Source organism: Dipodomys merriami, unplaced genomic scaffold (genome assembly GCF_024711535.1).
Source record: "Dipodomys merriami isolate MVZ:Mamm:240054 unplaced genomic scaffold, mDipMer1.0.p SCAF_19, whole genome shotgun sequence".
Lineage (NCBI taxonomy): Eukaryota > Metazoa > Chordata > Mammalia > Rodentia > Heteromyidae > Dipodomys > Dipodomys merriami.
This window is the reverse complement of record NW_027203270.1, coordinates 30641130-30661197: the sequence shown is the minus strand read 5'-3', so window position 1 is coordinate 30661197 and position 20068 is coordinate 30641130. Positions and strand designations below refer to the sequence as shown.

Sequence of the window (20068 nt, the reverse complement as noted above, 5' to 3'; positions counted from 1 at the left end):
TTATAGATGAGGATATTAAAACTCAGAGAGAGTAAGGTCACACTGCTAGGAAGAGGAGAGTCTGGGACTTGTGGCTAGGTCTGTCCAATTCTAACACCAGACCTCCCCAGTTCAAAGATCCTCCCAGAGAAAAGACTTGGGGTGAGTGTCCATGTTAGCTCTTCATTCTCAGACCCTCCGCCCCCACCAGGGCTCCTGAAGTTTGAGCCAGATAGGGCACTTCTGATCTCAGGAGGAGTTGGAATGACTTCTACCCCAGGCCCTGTCTTACCCCTTCTTACCTCCTCTATTTTCCCTGTTTAAGTACACCCTAAGACCTTCTTTTCTATCCCTTTAAACTCTAGAACCCAGGGGAGGGTGCAGAGTGGATACAGGAAGCCTGACTCCATTGTCTTATATGTGTGTGTGTATGTGTGTGTGTGTTTTCCCTCCCAGGATGATATCTGCATGCATCTGACTAATTATTCCATTAATAAACACAGTACAAACTTCATTGATGATGGTAACTCTGGAAGCAAGAGGTAAGAGAACAGCTCTGCTTGTCTTTCTGGGATTCTACCTACTCTCCCTCCAGTCTTTGCCAGTGTTTCCATCTTGGATCATATGGTCTCAGCAAAAGACTTTCTTTGCCTCTCAATCTCACAGTACTCCTTGCTCTCAGCCCTCTAGCCTGTTAATCATTAAAAGGAGGCCACATCGTAAACCCTAGGAGGCTGGGAGGAGGAGATATAAACACAAGCATTTCCCCAGCTGAATACATACACACACCAAAACATACCCTTGTTACAGTTGCCCTTTCTGCCATTTCCAAATCAGCAGACATTTATTGATTGCTAGTCTGCCACGTGAGAAGGACATAGCCAGCCATGACTCCTTGGCCTATGGTTCCCTGGGGTACTGCTCCATTTCAGATTCTCAACTGATGTGTCACTATGTCCTGGTGTCATATGATGTGTGGCTAGCTGGCCTTAAGATTCTCCCAGAGGGGGAGATGAGGAATTCATGAGTCTCTTCATGAGCAGCTTTTCCATTTATGTTATTTCCTAATTGGCTTTCATGGGAATGTTAAGAAAAAAGGTTGACTGAGGAGTATGAATGTATTGAGCAAAATGGGGAAGAAGAGGGGATCATCAAGGTGTTGGGACTCATGATGACTGTTTTTGCCTATCTCTCCCCTCAAGTTTGCCAGAGAATTTCCTTTTATAACAAAGCTACTCCTACAATAACTCTTCCCTGCTTGATTGGATTAATCCATTCATGAGGACTGAACCTTCCTGAAGATCCCACTTCTCAACCTTACAGCATTTTACAGCACTGGGGCTGTTATTTCCAACATAAACTGGGGGAGCACGTCTAGACCATTGTGTGTCCTGGCCTTCAGTGTGCTTTTCATATTACAGGGCAGAATTTTCCTTTCCTCTTCTCTCCCCTTTCCTTTCTGTCTTCCTTCCCTACCCCAACCCCTACATCTAATTGCTTTCTTACTCTTTTTTTTTTTTTTTTTTTAATGTAGTACTGTGGTTTCAACACAGGACTTTGGGCTTGCTAGACTGGTGCTGTACCCTCCAAGTCTATATATATATATATATATATATATATATATATATATATATATATATATATATATATATATGTTTATTTTCAGAGGTTTTTTTGTCAGTCATGGAGCTTAAACTCAGGGTCTGGGCATGGTCTCTGAGCTCTTTTCCTCAAAGCTAGTGCTTTTCCACTTTGAGCTACAGCTCCACTTACAGTTTTCTGTTGGTTAATTGGAGATAAGAATCTCATGGAGCCAGGCGCTGGTGGCTCACTCCTGTAATCCTAGCTACTCAGGAGGCTGAGATCTGAGGATCGTGGTTCAAAGCCAGCCCAGGCAGGAGAGACCATGAGACTCCTATCTCCAATAAACCACCAGAAAACCAGAAGTGGCGCTGTAGCTCAAGTGGTAGAGCACTCGCCTTGAGCTGAAGAGCTGAGGGACAACGCCGAGGCCCAGAGTTCAAGCCCCACAACCGACAAAAAAAAAAAAAAAAAAAAGAATCTCATGGACTTTCCTGCTAGGGCTGGCTTCAAACTGCAAGCCTCAGTTCTCAGCCTCCTGAGTAGCTAGGATTACAGGCGTGAGCTACCAGTGCCTGGCTTTTATTTTCAGTCTTGATACTTTGTTTTACTATGTAGTCCAGGCTGACCTAAAGCTTCAGATCTTCTTGCCTCAGTTTCCCAAGTTGCTGGGATTACAGGTGTGTACCTTCTGAGACAATCTGCTTCTTATGCTGTCTTGCTGCCCCAACAGAAGTTGGCAGATGAGACCAAGTGCATTTCTAGTCAGCCCTCCCTACCCCTACCTCCTGTGGTCCAAACTAGTGTTCCAGACACTGAGAGAGAAAAACCCAAAGTTGCTGTGATTCTGGCGTAGACACCAGTCATCTTCAGCTGTCAGTGTGCCTGGCACATGGCTGGTGTTAAAGTGAATTGACTTGCCATGGGGCATAACAAAATTACACAATAATATGTATTCGTTGTGATGGGCCTTGAGTCATCAAGACAATGTTACCTTCTATTTTGTAATGTTGGTTAAAAGTCAGGGAAGTGTATAAACTATTTCAGGAAAACGTATTTCTTTCTTTTTTTTTTTTTTTTGGGTCCAGTCGTGGGGTCTGTACTCTGGGCCTGGGCGCTGTCCCTCAGCTCTTCAGCTCAAGGCTAGCGCTCGACCACTTGAGCCACAGCACCACTTCCGGCTTTTTTCTTTTTGCTTATGTGGTGCTGAGGAATCGAACCCAGGGCCTCAGGCATGCAAGGCAAGCGCTTTACCACTGAGCCACCTTCCCAGCCCCCGAAAATGTATTTCTTAATTGGCAAATTAAACACAGGTTTTTTTTTTTTCCCCCACTTGGGAGGATTGACATCGATCCATCCTTTTATGAAAAACCACTGTAACAGGTGGAGAAGGTAGTAACTCTGAAGGTGGTCTCTTATCTTTCCTGGCACTAGTGGCTCACATCTGCAGGAGGCAGAGATTTGAGGATGGTGGTTCCAAGCCTGCCTGGGTGGGAAAGACTGTGAGACTCTTATTCCCAACTAACAACTATAAAACTGGAAGTAGAGAAGTGGCTGAAGTGGTAGAGCACCAACCAAAATAGCTTAGGGACAGCACCCAGGGCCTGAATTCAAGCTCATTACTGGTACAAGAACAAAATCCCCAATTGCTTCATATGTGTGTGGATTCCCCACAAAGTCCTTAGGCTGCCCATGACAGAGGTAGTGGTTTCTTGATGTCTCATTGCCTGAAAACTCTGATTGCACACTAGACCCTTAGTAAAAGCTCAACTGGCCAACTTGTTTCTTGCTCTTTTAACCTCTTGGTCTGGGGTCTAGGAAACTTTATGAATTACCTTGTCTTTTTTTTTTTTTTTTTTGGTGCCAGTCCTGGGGCTTGAACTTAGGGCCTGGGCATTGTCCCTGAGCTTCTTTTGCTCAAATCTAATACTCTACCACCTGAGCCACAGTGCCACTTCTGGCTTTTTCTGATCATGTGGTACTGAGGAATTGAACCCAGGGCTTCGTGCATGCTAAGCAAGCCTCTACCACTAAGCCACATTCCCAGCCCCTTTTCTTCTCCATTCTCCTCTTATTCCTCCATTCTCCTGCATCTTCTACTATTGTATTTCCATTGTGTGTGTATGTATGTATGTGATTACCATGGCTTGAACTCAGACTCATGCTTTCATTTGGCTTATTTTACTCACAGCTGGTGCTCTACCACTTGAGTCACACTTCTAGTTCTGGATCTTTGCTATTAATTAATTATTAATTTGTCTGTCTAGGGCTAGTTTCAAACGACTATCTCAATGATATAAGGATGTGTTTGCTTTTACTTCTGTTTTATTCATCCATTGAGCTTTCTACTCAGATACCCAGTCCCTTTCCTAGCCCACAGATTATTTCTAGAAAGTGCTCAGGCCATGTTTTATGTGATTGTATACCAGTACCCTCCTACTCCAGGGTTCTAAAGACTGAGCAGTGTTACCCTGGCTCACTGGCTCTAGTGCCTTATCAGCTCCAGAAGTTTCCAGTTTTCACCATGGCCTCAGCTGGCCAGGAGCAGCTGCTATGCTTTATAGCCTGTGGTTCACTTCTAGGAAACTCTCTACCTTCAACATGTACATGAAGAACAAAGGCTATGATGTGGAACAGATATGGAAGTCTATTGAGGACGTCATCATTAAGACACTCATCTCAGCTCAGCCTGTCATCAAGCATAACTACCATAGCTGCTTCCCTAGCCACACGCTCAACAGTGCCTGCTTTGAAATCCTGGGCTTTGACATCTTGTTGGATCGCAAACTCAAACCCTGGCTACTCGAGGTAGGGAAATTTGGAGGTGAGAGGTGAAAATGGCTTCTAGCTCATCTGGATTGCTTTGAGCAAGTTCCCCTGCCATCCTTCCTTGCAGCTTTGCTGCTTGGGCAGGACTTCATTTTTCATTTGAGAAGCGGCCACCAGAGGGGGGTAGACAGCTGGGAATTGTAGACTTCCTTGTGCCTTCTCGAGATCCAACCAGACTTGGAAAGTGCCACGAATCTCTTACACAGGATGATTCTAAAGTCAGCGCTGCCATAAAAGGGAGTGCTCAAAGCTGAATTGATAATGTGATGATCAATGCTAGACGGCCTTCCTGGTTCTCAGGGGGCTGGACTACTCAGTTCAAAGTCCCTCTTGTTATAGAGTGAGGAAAGCCACTCTGAGTTTCTTGCTTTACACCATGGGGTGGAGGACAGCCTCTCTTCCTCTCTATTTGGAGGGGGGAAGAGAATCCTATTTGAATTCTATTTGGAACCCTCTCAAGCAGCTATTTAGCACATATCAAGGAGCAATCAAATGTCAGATGTTAGTACCAAGTGCCTCTGTGTGTGTGTGTGTGTGTGTGTGTGTGTGTGTGTGTGTGTGTGTGTGTGTGTGTGTGTGTGTGTGTGTTTGGGAGCTTTACACTCAAGGCCTGGGCACTATCCTTTAGCTTTTCCACTCAAGGCTGGTGCTCTACCACTTGAGCCAAAGCTCCACTTCCAGGTGGTCCCTGGTTCATTGGAGATAAATTCTCTCAGGTTTATTTCCCTAGGCTGGCTTTGAACCAGGATCCTCAGATCTCAGCCTCTTGGGTAGCTAGGATTATAGGTGTGAGCCACCAGTGCCTCATTAGATTGGAGATAGAATTGTAGATAGAACTCCTGGGAAGTTACCTTTCCTTCATCCACTCTGGCACTCCCAACACAAGAGCAGAATGAGCACTAGAAGCAAGCCTTCGGAAATCTACGAAATGTCACATAGCACTTCAGCACAGTATGGATGTGTCTGTGGGCAGGAATGAGTCCCTCTTCCCTTTTGTCTCCCCTCAATCCTCGTTAGACTACAGAAAGTGTCCCTCTTTTCTCCTTTGTGCCCCCAAGCCTGTCCTTCTGGCCTGCTCTTCCTTCTCTGCTCTGTGGAATGCACGGTGCACGTGAGAGAACACACGCGCGCCAGATGGGGGAAACCAAAGACAGGCGGGCACCTCTGCTGCTTCCAGAGGGAAATGGGCAGGAGATAAAAGCTGCTTACACTAGAGGGAGTTCCACTTCCTGCTTTCCTCACTGAGGCTGTGGTCCAGAACCTCTCTGGGCTCCCTTCCATTTGCCTTGGTAGCCAGAACCCACCCTGGGGGTAGCCATTGACAGCACCTAGACGTGGCTTCTTGGCCTTATTTCTGCTTCCCCTCTGAACAGCTCCATCCCCAGCTGCCATCTTGCCCTCACAGGTCAATCATTCTCCAAGCTTCTCCACTGACTCCAAGTTGGACAGAGAGGTAAAAGACAGTTTGCTGTATGACACCTTGGTCCTGATCAACCTGGGAAGCTGTGACAAAAAGAAAGTCTTAGAAGAGGAGAAACAGCGGGGCAGGTTCCTGCAGCAATGTCCTTCCCGGGAGATAAGGTATAAGGGCCCATCCCAACCCAGAGGCCTTTTTCTCTGACTGCCCTGTTCTCCGTGAGACTGCCTACATGGCCTACTAACTAACTAACTCAGCAGCCAGCTAGTATTTCTATGGCCTTTCTGTTACTCTCTGAGCTTCAGTGATACGTTTGTGAAATAAAGCTAATCATATGTAAGATTGTTAGGGGCACTGAGATCAACCATAGACAGTATTAGTCCAGTATCTGACATCATAATTTGTTGCAGGTTATTAAGAATCTTGACTGGTGGCTGGGGTGTTAGTTCAATAGTAAAATACTTTTCTAGGAAGCTTGAGACCCTGGGTTCAGTTCCAAGCACTGCAGAGAAGAGAGAGAGAGAGAGAGAGAGAGAGAGAGAGAGAGAGAGAGAGAGAGAGAGAGAGAGAGAGAGAGAGAGAGAGAGAGAGAGAGAACAGGGGAGAGCAGGGGAGAGCAGGGGAGAGAGAGAGAACAGGGGAGAGAGAGAGAGCAGGGGAGAGAAAAAGGAGAGAAAGGAATTGAATTGAATTTCTAGAGTTGGTGAGAAGGGGCAGATCATTTCTAATAAATGAGAATCCTATTTGGGAAGTGAGTTTACAGTTGTAGCAGTTTGAACAGTTTTACTATAAATAGTCTAGAAATAGGAGCTTAAATCATAGATGTATAACTATATATAATAGATGTGAATTTGTTAATATATGCACATTTAGAAATTACAAATATAAACATAAAACCCTTCTTTTTTTTTCCTGTGCTGATACTGGGGCTTAAATCCAGGGCCTTGTACTCTTCTTTTAGCTCTCTCCCTACATTCCCAATCCTTACAAGGCTTGTGCTCTACCACTTGAGCTCCATCTCCACTTTTGACTTTTTGCTGGTTAGAGATAAGAGTCTCTGGATTTGTCTGCTAGGGCTGGCTTTGAACTAGGATCTTCAGATCTCAGCCTCCTGAGTGGCTAGGATTACAGGTTTGAGTCACCAGCACACAGCTAAAAAACCATTCTATTATTTTGATTTCTTAAAAAAGAAAGGTTATGGCTGGGAAGGTGGCTCAGTGGTAGAGTGCTTGCCTCACATGCATGAAGCCCTGGGTTTGATGCCTCAGCACCACATAAACAGAAAAAGGTGGAAGTGGCACTGTGGCTCAAGTGGCAGAGCGCTAGCCTGCTAGCTGAGGGACAGCTCCTAGGCCCATAGTTCAAGCCTTATGACCAACAAAAAAAAAAAAGAAAAGAAGGAAGGAAGGAAGGAAGGAAGAAAGGAAGGAAGGGAAGAGAAAAGGAAAAGGAAAAGAAAGAAAGATTAGTTAGTTGTGCTCCCTGTCAGTTCTTAGTCTAGGGATCGGAGCTCAAGCCCCCACTTGCTTCCTGCTGAGTAGCATTTGCTGCAGAACTGGAACCTTCATGCCATGGAGTGAGTCTACATCAGAAGATTTGGAGCCTGGTTAAGCACATGCCCCTTGTTGCTTTGCAGATCCCACTAAGACCCTGCCGGCATAATCCTTTGGGACTGAGCTTCAGAACCCTGGGCCAGATGTGCACTCATTCTGAGATAGCACTATGCCTCTCAGGCACTTTCTCCAGTGTCTCATAAGCAAGTAGGAGAGAGGTAGAATAATGTGGAGTATTGTGTGTTCTTGTCCTTGAAGCCAAGGAGACTAAGATTCCAGAAGAGCTACTGCGTTGCACCACAAGGTCACCTTGCTGGTGACTGCTCAGGACCCAGAGTTATCCCCAGGTCTGCCTGCTGGATTACCTTCCACTTGGGAAGCAGGCTGCCAGCGTTCAAGAGCAGCCAGCACACTGAGGACTTCCTCTATATTCCTTGGCCATGAGATAGCTCAGTGGCTCTCGGTTTCCCTGTTCTAAAGGGGACTTGTTGTACCCCCACCACCTGACCTTCACCTCCCCAGAGGGCCATGAGAAAGAGTGAGATCATTCTAGCTCATAAAAGCTCATTAAGCTCATCCAAGAAGGCCTCAAATTTAGCAAAAACCCAAGCTGCCATTCTCCAGAGAAGGGTAATAAGAGTAGTGAATGGGAAGGTGGCGACAGTCTGCCTGGTCAGACGAAGCCAAGGGGGAAATGGGTTTTACTTATAACGGGAGAGAATTTGGTGAGCTGTTAGAAAGACTCCAGCTAACCAGCTCCGAGTGCATTGTGACATTGGCTGTCCCAGGAGAGCTAGAATCTTTCAAGGACACATTCTTGTTTTTATTTAACAATACTGATGGACCACTATTATGCACAAGGCCTCCATCTGGCCCTAGATGACACCCAGCCTGGACATGTCCCTTCCAAGAAAACTTAACTGCAGCCTCAGGTTTTGCTTCCCAACAGGATGGAGGAAGCCAAGGGATTTCAGGCAATGCGGTTACAGAAAACTGAGAAATATGAGATGGAAAACTGTGGAGGGTTCCGGCTGATTTATCCCTGTGAGAATATGGAGAAATATGAGACGTTTTTCCAGGATAATAGCTCTCTCTTCCAGAACACTGCAACCTCCAGGGCTCGGGAGCAGTATGCCCGGTAGGAGACTGCTGGGATGTGGTGGGCATTGGTGTTCTGGGGATTGTGCTTGACCTGTCAAAGAGGCAAGCAGAGTCTCAGTTCCCAATCTGTGTGTGTGTGTGTGTGTGTGTGTGTGTGTGTGTGTGTGTGTGTGTGTGTGTGTGTGTGTGTGTGTGTGTGTGTGTATATATATGCATGCGTGTGCGCATGCGCTGCTTGAACTTGGGGCCTGAGCTCTGTCCATTAGCGTTTTCACTCAAAGCTGGCATTCTAACACTTAAGCCACACCTTTATTTCCAGTTTTTTTTGTTATTGTTGTTGTTGTTGTTTGTTTTGCTGGTTATGGGGCTTGAACTCAGGGCCTGGGCACTGTCCCCGAGCTGCTTTTGCTCCAGGCTAGTGCTCTTACCACTTGAGCCACAGCACCACTTCTGGCTTTTTCTGTTTATGTGATGCTGAGGAATCGAACCCAGGGCCTCATGCATGTGAAGCAAGCACTCTACCACTGACCCACCTTCCAGCCCCCCTCCCCGCCCCGTTTTGTTTTGTTTTTGTTGGTCGTTAATTGTAGATGAGAAGTCTCTTGGATTTTCCTGCCCAGACTAGCTTTGAATTTCACTCCTCAGCATTAAGCCTGAGTAATCTGTGAGCCACAGACATCTAGCTTTAGTTCTCAGTCTTGCTGGGGGGGAATATTTGTTCTAGTCTCACAAAGACAATGCATCAGGAGATTCCATGGTACTGGGCTTCTTTAAACAGATGGGCATCTGTTTGTAGACCCTTTTCTCTAAGACAGATACCCCCTCCCATTCTATGAGACAGCTGGGAATTCCCTCATGGGTTAAAGAGTCTGGAAGGGCCTCATTCCATTGAGTCTAGTCCCTGTCAAGCACCTTATTTTATGGAAGGGAAACAAGAGCAGGAAGAGGGAACACATAAGCAAGACATGTAAGATGTACCAGGACTACCCTGTCTCCAGAGACTAAGTGATTTCACTATATTATACTCTTTTTGTCCACTCCCAGGATCCATTGCTCGGAGGGCCCAACATGAAAGATCATACATAGCCTTAGCCTATTCAGTCTTCACAGCACCTGCCATAGCTAGGTCCTGGCCAACTGGGAGGTGGGGAAGAGATGGGGAATGTACATCTCTCCTGGAGAGGATGCCATTCTCCAGACTGGCATCTTTGCCCTTTAACCTTTAGTGACTTATGCATCCCCAACAATGGGTGGGGGCAGGGAAGTGGGGCACACCATCCTTCTACTCTTTCTTGTCCTTCCCTCAAGGGGAATGGCTACCTTACAGCCCATGACACTCATTTGTTCCTAATGGGCAGGCAATTGATCGAGGAGCTGAGACTGAAAAAGGAGAAGAAATCCTTCCATAAGAAAGAGAAGAAGGTGGAGTTGCAGGGCGAGTCTGCAGGCGAGCAAGCAAGAGGCAGAAGAACAGGGAGCTGGCAACGGAAACAGAAATACAAGACCATTGTCCAAGCCCCCAGACAAGTAAACCCGGATGGGAGGGGAACGTTCATTCCCAGCACCCTTCCCCAGCTGGGACCCATGCATGGGGGGCAGCTGCGGAAACCACTACTCCGAGCTCAAACACACTGATGGGCTGCACAGAGCTGGGCCACAGGAGGTGGTGGCAGGGTGGGGGGTGGAGGTTCCCTGGACACACAGCCCAGCGCCCATCAGAGGACCCCTCCATCTGGGCAGCAGAGCACTCTCATTGGTCCTCCTTTGCCATCCTGGGAGGTGGGCAAGATTCTATGTAGGGAGCAAGCTCCAAGACTACCAGTGTACATAGACCCTCAACTCCACTCTGGGTGGGAAGGCCCACTCCAGCAGGCCACGGGGAATTGCTTCTGGACGGCAGGCCCCTCAGAACGTTACAGGGGAATGACTGACCAAGACTGCTCCTTCTGTCCTGATTCTCTGCCTGGGGTGATCCAGCCCTCAGACTGTGGACAGCTGTCCATTTCTATTATGATCTCAGTCTCTGGCTTTCATCTTCTGTATCTGGTACTCTCTTCTAGCTCGGTGGAAAGATGCAGTTGCTTTTTTAGTACATCACTCTATCTTAAAGACTTGCCTGAAAGACAGGATTAAAACAGGGTTTTTGTTTTAACTTTACTAAAGATCATAGACCCTTTGAGGATCTGATAAAAACTATGGAATCTCTTGCTATAAAATACACAGTATACTTTAAAAAAAAAGACAGAGCCTTATTATATAGCCCAGGTTGGCCTCAAAATCTCTCTGTGATCCATGCTGGCCTTGAACTCATGATCCTTCTACCTCAGTCTCCTAAGTGCTAGATTACAAACATGTATCACCATGCCTGGCTCACATTACACCTTTCAAAAACAATTGGGAGGTATTAAAGACTCTTTTTTGGGGGAGAGGGGGGCCAGTCATGGGGCTTGAACTCTGGGCTTGGGTGCTGTCCCTCAGCTCTTCAGCTCAAAGCCAGCACTCTACCGCTTGAGCCACAGTGCCACTTCTGGTTTTCTAGTGGTTTATTGGAGATAAGAGTCTCACGGCCTTTCCTGCCCCAGCTGGCTTTGAACCGCGATCCTCAGATCTCAGCCTCCTGAGTAGCTAAGATTACAAGCGTGAGCCACCAGCACCAGCTGTTAAAGACTCTTTAAAACCACTCAAGAACCCTCGAAGAGTCCTGGAACCCCAGTCAAGGAGCCCTAGATTAGAGGGACTTAACTACTAGCTGTTTTCCTTCTCATTATCTCCTTTGCACCTAGTCTTGGGTGCAGATGTATTTGGATGTAGACAATGCTGGGTTCCCACAGGCTCTGTTTGGTCTCCTCACTTCCAGCCATTGACATTAGTGTCCTGCACACCTGACTTGTTATTGAGTGTCAAAGATGTAAAGAAAAATGTGATGGACAGTAGCCTCGACCAGGAAGTCCCCAAGAAGGAGGCTGGCCCGGAATCCTACTACTCTCAATCTGTAAAGCACTCCAGCTCTGTACCTGACCTCAGGAGTTCAAGTCTCAGCTGCTTTGGAATAGAGCTCAGTAAACCCAATTCCAAAATCACAAAAGCCAAGTCGTCTTTGACCATGAACATATATGACAACACTGTGGTAAGTGGTGGGGCTGAGCTTTTGGAAGGAGCTGTAAAAGTCTTTCTTTCTGGTCCCTTCTCTATTTCGCACTTGCTGTAACCCTTTGAGTAAGCCTCTGACCTTCCCCGAGCCTCAGTTTCCCCATTCCAAATAAACAAACAAATCTCAGCCTCCAGCCATGAACCCAGATCAGTTTCTCTAATACCTAATTTTGTGTCTTGTCAATGCTTGTTTTCTAGGTTTTTTTTTAATGTGTGTGTGTGGGGGGGCAGTAATTAACCACCTTAATAGCTATGAGGTGAAATCTCATTGTAATATTTTGTTTTCCTTTTTTTAATTAAAAATTTTTTATTGTGAAAATACCATACAGAGGGGTTACAATTACATGGGCAAGGTAATGAGTACATTTCTTATCAAGCATTGTTGCCTCCTCCTTTGTTTCCCCTTCCCATCCCTTCCCATCCACCCCCCTCCCTGCCCCCCTGCCCCTCTCCCTCAGCCAAAGTTGTAAAGTTTGTTTTTCAACATAACATCTTGTACATCTCATTGTTGCAATGGGTCCACCTGTATCCCTATTTAAACAATTTGTTTTTTCCCTTCCCCTTCACAAATTATACCAACATCAAATACAGTGAAAACAGGGATTATACCATGGGGGAGGGACATACAAAGCAACAAAGAAATATTTCGTTTTCTTATTTGTTTTTTTAAACAGAATACCCATAGGTAGCCTAGACTAGCCTTGAATTTAGGATCCTCCTGCCTCAGCCTTCCAAGTGTTGAGATTATAAGCTTGTACTACCACACTGTGCTCATTATAGTTTTGATTTGCATTTAATTAATGACTAGGTTGACCTCAAGGAGTGTAAGAATCCCCACTGTTAGCTCATGCCCATAATCCTAGCTAGCCTCTCAGGAGGCTGAGATCTGAGTATCACAGTCCCAAACCAGCCTGGGCAAGAAAGTCTGTGTGAGACTCTTATCTCCAATTAACCATTAAAAGTCTAGAAGTGGAGCTGTGGTAGAGTGTCAGCTTTGAGGGGAAAAAAAAAGCTCAAGGACAGTACCCAGGCTCTAAATTCAAGCCCCAGGACCAGGATCAGCCCCCAAAATAAATAAACAAAAAACTTATAAATAAATGTAGACACAAAATTGGATATTAATTTTATATAACCAGCCCCACATATTCACTGATCAAAAATGATTATTATTGTTATTATTTATTTATTTATTTATTGGTCATGGGGCTTGAACTCTGGGCCTGGGTCCTGTCCCTGAGCTTTTTTTTTGCTCAAGGTTGACACTCTACCACTTGAGCCATAGCTCTACTTCTGGCCTTTTTGGTAGTTAATTGGAGATAAGAGTCTTATGAAGCTGGGTGCTGGTGGTTCATGGCTGGAATCCTAGCTACTCAGCAAGCTGAGATATGAGGATCGTCATTCAAAGCCAGCAGGGGGTAGAGGGTCAAGGAAAGTCCATGAGACTCTTACCTCCAATTAACCACCAGAAAACCAGAAGTGGTGCTGTGGCTTAAGTGGTAGAGTGCTCACCTTGAGCTGAAGAGCTAAGGGATAGCACCCAGGCCCAGATCAGGCCCCATGACTGACAAAAAAGAAAAAGAAAAAAAAGAAAAGAGTCTTATGGACTTTCCTGCATATGCTGGCTTCAAACTGTGATCTTCAGATCTCAGCCTCCTGAGACATGAGCCACTGGTGCCCAGGTTTAGTCATAACTTTAAAAAATTCTCAGCATATGCCAGGTGCTGGTGGCTCATGACTGTTTAATCCTAGCTACTCAAGATGCTGAGATCTGAGGATCACGGTTCAAAGCCAGCCTGGGCACAAAAGTCCATGAGACTCTTATCTCCAATAAACCACCAGAAAACGGAAGTGGTACTGTGGCTCAAGTGGTAGAGTGCTAGCCTTGTGCTGAAGAGCTGAGGGACAGCATCCAGGCCCACAGTTCAAGCCCCATGACCGACCAAAAAAATAAAATTAAAGAAATTTTTCTCAGCATATATTCTTTTAATTCCTTGAACTTATTTGTTTGTTTGTTTGTTATTTTTATTTTTACCAGTTCTGGGCTTGAACTCATGGTCTGGGCACTGTCCCTGAACCTCTATGTGCTCAAGGCTAATGTTCTACTACTTGAGCCACAGTTCTACTTCCAGTCTTTTCTGTTTGTTTCTTTGTTTGTTTGTTTGTCTGCCAGTCGTGGGGCCTGAACTCTGGACCTGGGCGCTGACCCTCAGCTCTTCAGCTCAAGGCTAGTGCTCTACCACTTGAGCCACAGCACCACTTCCAGCTTTTTCCATTTATGTGGTGCTGAGGAATCGAACCCAGGGCATGCATGCAAGGCAAGCACTCTACCACTGAGCCACCTTCCCAGCCCCAGCCTTTTCTGTTTATGTGGTACTGAGGAATTGAAATCAGGGCTTCAAGCATGCTAGGCAAGCACTCTACCACTAAACCACATTCTCAGCTCATCCTTGACCATATTTATAATGCTTGCTTTAAAATCTTTGTATGACCTAATGGCTCAATATTTGGGTCATCTCAGAGTCAATTTCTATTGGCTATTTTTCTCAAGTGTGTATTACATTCTCTTTACATATCTAGTGGTTTTATGTTTGGATGCTGGACATGATGAATGATACGTAATGCTTTGTGATTCATTATAGAGTTGGATTTTATTTCTCTAAACAGTCTTTTTCTTCTTTTTTTTTGCTGTTATTTTTGTTGTTTTTGTTCAGTTGTGGGGGCTTGAACTCTGGGCCTGGGTGCTGTCCCTGAGCTCTTCAGCTCATAGCAAGTGCTCTACCATTTAAGCCACAGTGCCACTTCCAGTTTTCTGATGGTTAATTAGAGATTAGAGTCTCACAGACTTTCCTGACCGGGCTGGCTTTGAACTGCGATCCTCAGATCTCATCCTCCTGAGTAGCTAGGATTACAGGCATGAGCAACCAGCCCCTGGCTTTTTGTTTTGTTTTTACCAGTCCAGGCCTTGAACTCTGGGCCCAGGTGCTTTCCGGGATCTCCTTTTTTGCTCAAGGCGAGCACTCTACCACTTGAGCTACAGCACCAATCTGGCTTTTTCTGTGATTAATTGGAAATAAGAGTCTCACAAATTTTTCTGCCCAGGCTGGCTGTGATCTTCAGATCACAGTAGAGTGCCAGCCTTGAATGAAAAAGCCAAGTGAGTACACGAGGCCCTGAATTCAAGCCCCAGTACTGGCACACACACACAAAAATGTGTCATTAGAGGATGCAAAGAAAGGCACTTTCTCACCTTCGGCCACCTTCAGTCTAATTCTTCCTTTTATCCATTCCTTTGTCAGGTACCATTTCTGTGTGCTTCCCCCACCAGATTCTGCCACCAGAAAATCTCATTTTGAGGCCTGCTAGAGGAAGCTGTAGACTGTCCCTACCATCATTTATCTTCTGCCCTAGTGCTTAGCCGATTCATTGCTAGGAAAACATTCTAGTCCAGTCTTTCTTGTTCCTGATGAATCCAGCTCTTAACTTATAGTTTCTGCTTGTCTTATTCAAGAATAGTACAAGAGCTGGGTGCTGCCTGTAATTCTAGCATTTAATGGAGACCAGTCCTTAGATCTCAGGAGGCTGAGGTCTCAGCCTCCTGAGATCTAAGGACTGAGATTTGAAGCCAGCTTGAACAGAAAAGGCTGTGAGACTCTTACCTCCTATAAAACTACTCAGAAAAAGCTGGAAGTGGTGCTGTTGCTCAAGTGGTAGAACACTAGCCTTGAGCAAAAAGAAGCTCAGAGACAGAGCTCAGGCCCTGAGTTCAAGCTCCATTACCAGCCCAAAACAAAACAAAACAAAAAAGACTAGCACAAGAAGAAGCGCTTTGTGTTCTACAATCTCATTTTAGGCTGTTTTCTCTTTCAGCCAAGTACCCCAGTAGAAAGTCCTGTAGAATCCACCACCCAGCTGTTGGCCTCTCCAGAATCTCTACCAAACATGAATCTGTCTATCTTGTCTGAGCGCAACAGCCCAGAGTTGATTAGGGTGGTCTCCATTAAATGCAAGGAACAGAAGGTCCCTCAGCATTTCATCCAGGAGAAAATACTGAAACCTATGCCTACAAAATCCCAGAGCTTCTCACGGAGTTTGAACCCAAACTGGACTTTGCTAAAGAATAACATGAGAAAGCATCATCATCTGATGTCAGAGATATTGAACAAGGTTCAGCTGACGGGGAGCCTCTTGTTCCCACCACACTGCAACCCAGAGCTGACTGGCCGGTCACGTGAGTGCTGCTGTATGTAGTAATGTGTCTGAAGCTTAGGTGTGCTAGTCAGCTCTCCATTCTTATGACAAAATACCTGAGATTAGTAACTTATGAAGAGAAAAGGTTTATTCGGGCTCATGATTGGGCAGGCTCATTGCTTTGAGGCCTTCAGTGTGTGTGGCAGGAAGCATGTGATAGAGCAAAACCACTGACTTTGTAGCCAGGAAGCAAAAGAGGAAGAGGAAAGTATCAGGGTCCCACACTCCCCTTAGAGGATATGCTTCTAGAGATATAAGAACTTCCCATTAGACACCATTCCCTAAAGGTTCCACACTTCACTGAGAACTAAGACTTCATGGACCACTGGGGAGCACTCAACATTCAAACGATAACACTAGGGCAGAAGCTGGTCGCTCACACCTGTAATTCTAGTACTCAGGAGGCTGATATCTGATGATAGTTTGAAGTCAGCCAGGGAAGAATAGTCCATGAGACTCTTATCTCCAATTAAGCAGCAAAAAAAGCTGGAAGTGGAGGTGTGTCTCAAGTAATAGCAAACTAATCTTGAATGAAAGGCCAAGCAAGAGTAAGAATGTGAGGCCCTGAGTTCAAGTCCCAGTATTGACATCAAAACGAAACAGTGGTTGGGAATTTAGCTCAGTGGAAGAACACTTGTCTTGCTAGTATGAGACCCTGAGTTCAGTCCTCAGCTTAAAAAAAAAAGACACTATAGGGGCTGAGAAGGTGGTTCAGTGGTAGAGCACTTGCCTTGCATGCCTGAGGCCCTGGGTTCAATTTCTCAGCACCACATAAGCAAAAAGAAAAAAACCCGGAAGTGGCGCTGTGGCTCAAGTGGTAGAGTGCTAGCCTTGAACTGAAGAGTTGAGGGACAGTGCCCAGGCCCAGAGTTCAGGCCTCACGACCGGACCCAAAAAAAAAAAAAAAAAAAAAAGACACTATAACAGTGGGGCATTGTACATGGGAGGGTGAGTGGTAGAAACATGAGTTGGAGGCCAGCATGGATTATATACAGCACTCTGTCTTGACAAAACAAAAACTCCGAAACACAACACTACCATCACCAACATAAGTAGCCATGAGAACTAGGCCTAGTCTTTGGGGATACCCAGTCAGTGAGGAGGGAGGGTTACATAGACACTGCCCTCAAAGAGACCCATCCGATGGTGGAGACATAGTCCATCATCTTCAGGACTCTGAGAGGACAAAATCCTAGAGTTCTGGTTCTCATTCAGCTGAGTCTGTACCAACTGTAGAGAAGGGAAATTATTTGGAAAAATGGAGCAAATGGCTGACTCTGGTTCTGAGAGCTTCAGTCAGTTTTAGGCCCTTGAGATCCTGTGGGAGGTAGCCCTCTCTGGGAATTTGTGATGAGTTCAATAGCACAAAGTGATGATGCTGATGGCTTTGCTTTTCCAGAAAACCACTCCCTGTCCATGGAGTGCTGTTCCTATAGTCACAACTCTAGCAAGAAGAGACAGCTGGATATACCTTCCCTCCTCCTCTTGAAGAGATCTCATAGCCAGAACAATTCTCGGAGTGACCTTCTGGTGGTTGCCACTCAAGCTCGACTGGATCCAAGACCTAGCAGAAGCAATCTAGTTGCTATAAGGGAACCATGTATACAGGATCAGGAAGCAGAGAGACACTGCTTGATCTCTGGCCAAAAAGAATATGAGAGGAATTAAGTAGGTACCTACCCAGAATCCCTTAATGTGCTGGGGCATTGGCAGGTACATGCTCCACTACTCCGGAGTGATGAGTATGTGGGAGAATGGATAGATTGATAAAGACATGGAAGTAAATCAACAACTGAGACTTGCCTCAGTCAACGTGACCCTTACTCTTTGTCAATTCCCTCCCCCTACCCCAAGACTTGGTATCTGATATTGTTGCTCACTGATTGTTGTTCTACCACCAGAGCCTTACCTCCAACACCGTTGATGTGTGTGTGTCTGTGTATGTGCATGCGTGCATGTGCACGCATGTCAATAATGGAGTTTGAACTCAGGGATTTGTGCTTTTTCTTCTTTTTTGCTCACTGGCTGGTGCTCTACCATTTGAACCACATTCCCATTTCTAGCTTTTCATTCATTAATTGGAGAAAAAAGTCTCATGGACTTTTCAGTCCAAGCTAGCCTTGACTCTCAATCCTCAGATCTCAGCCTCCTGAATAGCTAGGCTTATAGGCATGAGCTGTCAGTGCAAGACTTTTAGTGCTTTTTATAACTTTTTTTTTTTTTATAATTTTTTTTGGGTCCGGTTGTGGGGCCTGAACTCTGGGCCTGGGCCCTGTCCCTCAGCTCTTCAGCTCAAGGCTAGCGCTCTACCACTTGAGCCATAGCGCCACTTCCGGCTTTTTTCTTTTTGCTTATATGGTGCTGAGGAATCGAACCCAGGGCCTCAGGCTTGCAAGGCAAGCGCTCTACCACTGAGCCACCTTCCCAGCCCCTATAACTTTTTTTGTTGTTGTTCCAGTCGTGGGGCCTGGGCTCTGGGCCTGGGTGCTGTCCCTCAGCTCTTCAGCTCAAGGCTAGCACTCTACCACTCGAGCCACAGCGCCACTTCTGGCTTTTTTCTTTTTGCTTATATGGTGCTGAGGAATCGAACCCAGGGCCTCATGCATGCAAGGCAAGCACTCTACCACTGAGCCACCTTCCCAGCCCTTATAACTTTTTTTTGGGGGGGTCCTGTCCCAGGGCTTGAACTCTGGGCCTGGGCGCTGTCCCTCAGCTCTTCAGCTCAAGGCTAGCACTCTACCACTTGAGCCACAGCACCACTTCCGGCCTTTTTCTTATGTGGTGCTGAGGAATCGAACCCAGGGCCTCATGCATGCAAGGCAAGCACTCTACCACTGAGCCACCTTCCCAGCCCCCCTTATAACTTTTTTTTTTTTAAGTTTTTTTTTTTTTTTGGTCCAGTCGTGGGGCCTGAACTCTGGGCCTGGGTGCTGTCCCTCAGCTCTTCAGCTCAAGGCTAGCGCTCTACCACTTGAGCCACAACGCCACTTCCGACTTTTTTGTTTTTGCTTATGTGGTACTGAGGAATCGAACCCAGGACCTCAGGCATGCAAGGCAAGCGCTCTACCACTGAGCCACCTTCCCAGCCCTTATAACTTTTTTTTTTTAAAGTTTTTTTTTTCTTTTCTTCTTAAATTGGAGTCTTGCTATGTAGTCTAGGCTGGCCTCATCATTGTGTCTGTAGTCCAGGCTGCCTTCAAAATTGCCAGCCTCTTGCCTCAGCTTTTTTTTTTTTTGGTCGGTCCTGGGGCTTGAACTCTGGGCCTGGGTGCCGTCACCTCAGCTCTTCAGCTCAAGGCAAGCACTCTACCACTTAAACCACAGTGCCTCTTCTGGTTTTCTGGTGGTTTATTGGAGATAAGAGTCTGGTGGATTTTCTTTGCCCAGGCTGGCTTTGAATGATGACCCTGAGATCTCAGCCTCCTGAGTAGGATTACAGGTGTTAGCCACCAGCACCTGGCTGCCTCAGCTTCTGGAGTGCTGAGATTATAAGTGTGTATCACCATGCCCAGCTCCTCCAGTCTTTAGTGCTTCTGAAGTAAAGTTATATGTAGAATCTCAGGAGAACCCTGTGACATGGTGTCACATGGAGAAGAAGGAAGCTCTTCCCTGGCTGCTTGTAGAAGAAAGCTCATCTGCCATAAGCAGTATGTGACCAAACGCTCTTTTTTTTTTTTTTCCCCAGTCCTGATGCTTGAACTCAGGGCCTGGGTGCTGTCCCTGAGCTGCTTTTTGCACAAGGCTAGCACTCTACCACTTGAGCAACAACACCACTTCAGGCTTTTTCAGTTTCTGTGGTGCTGAGAAATCAAACCCAGGGCTTCATGTATGCTAGGTGAGCACTCTACCACTGAGCTACCTTCCCAGCCCCACCAAATACTCTTACCTGGCCCCCTGGTGACCAGTAGCTTACACAGCAAGAGGGCCTGAGACTTAACATTAGCCCATTGCATCATTTAGATACTTGTAAAAATGCACACATATTTTAGCATTGGGGAGTGGTGTATACTTGTAATACTAGCATTTGGAAGGCTGAGGCAGGAGAATTAGGAGAAAATTGTGTAGCCACCCTGGGGTACACAAGGGGACACTGTCTCCAAAAAAAACCCCAAACAACAACGAAGTCCCTATTCTTTATGGAGCAACAACTCATCCTTACTACATTCGGCAGGGGTTCACAATTTTCTAGTACTAGGATTAAGTAAAAATG

At 46.0% G+C, this 20068-nt stretch overlaps 1 protein-coding gene across 3 annotated transcripts in view; it reads left to right on the top strand.

Annotated features, from left to right (window-relative positions):
* Ttll6 (tubulin tyrosine ligase like 6) overlaps positions 1 to 17792 on the top strand; it is a 42153-nt gene extending 24361 nt beyond the window's left edge. For 2 of the 3 annotated variants that reach the window (XM_070028279.1, XM_070028281.1), the window contains 8 exons: positions 436 to 521; positions 4143 to 4368; positions 5795 to 5970; positions 8309 to 8497; positions 9819 to 9987; positions 11318 to 11587; positions 15478 to 15838; positions 17258 to 17792. In XM_070028279.1, coding sequence (XP_069884380.1) covers positions 436 to 521; positions 4143 to 4368; positions 5795 to 5970; positions 8309 to 8497; positions 9819 to 9987; positions 11318 to 11587; positions 15478 to 15838; positions 17258 to 17526 — 1746 coding nt within the window. In that variant the 3' untranslated portion in view covers positions 17527 to 17792. Of the gene's footprint in view, positions 1 to 435; positions 522 to 4142; positions 4369 to 5794; positions 5971 to 8308; positions 8498 to 9818; positions 9988 to 11317; positions 11588 to 15477; positions 15851 to 17257 lie in introns of all 3 variants that reach the window. The other variant, XM_070028280.1, reaches the window with a different exon arrangement.
* The last annotated feature ends 2276 nt before the right edge of the window (positions 17793 to 20068 follow it).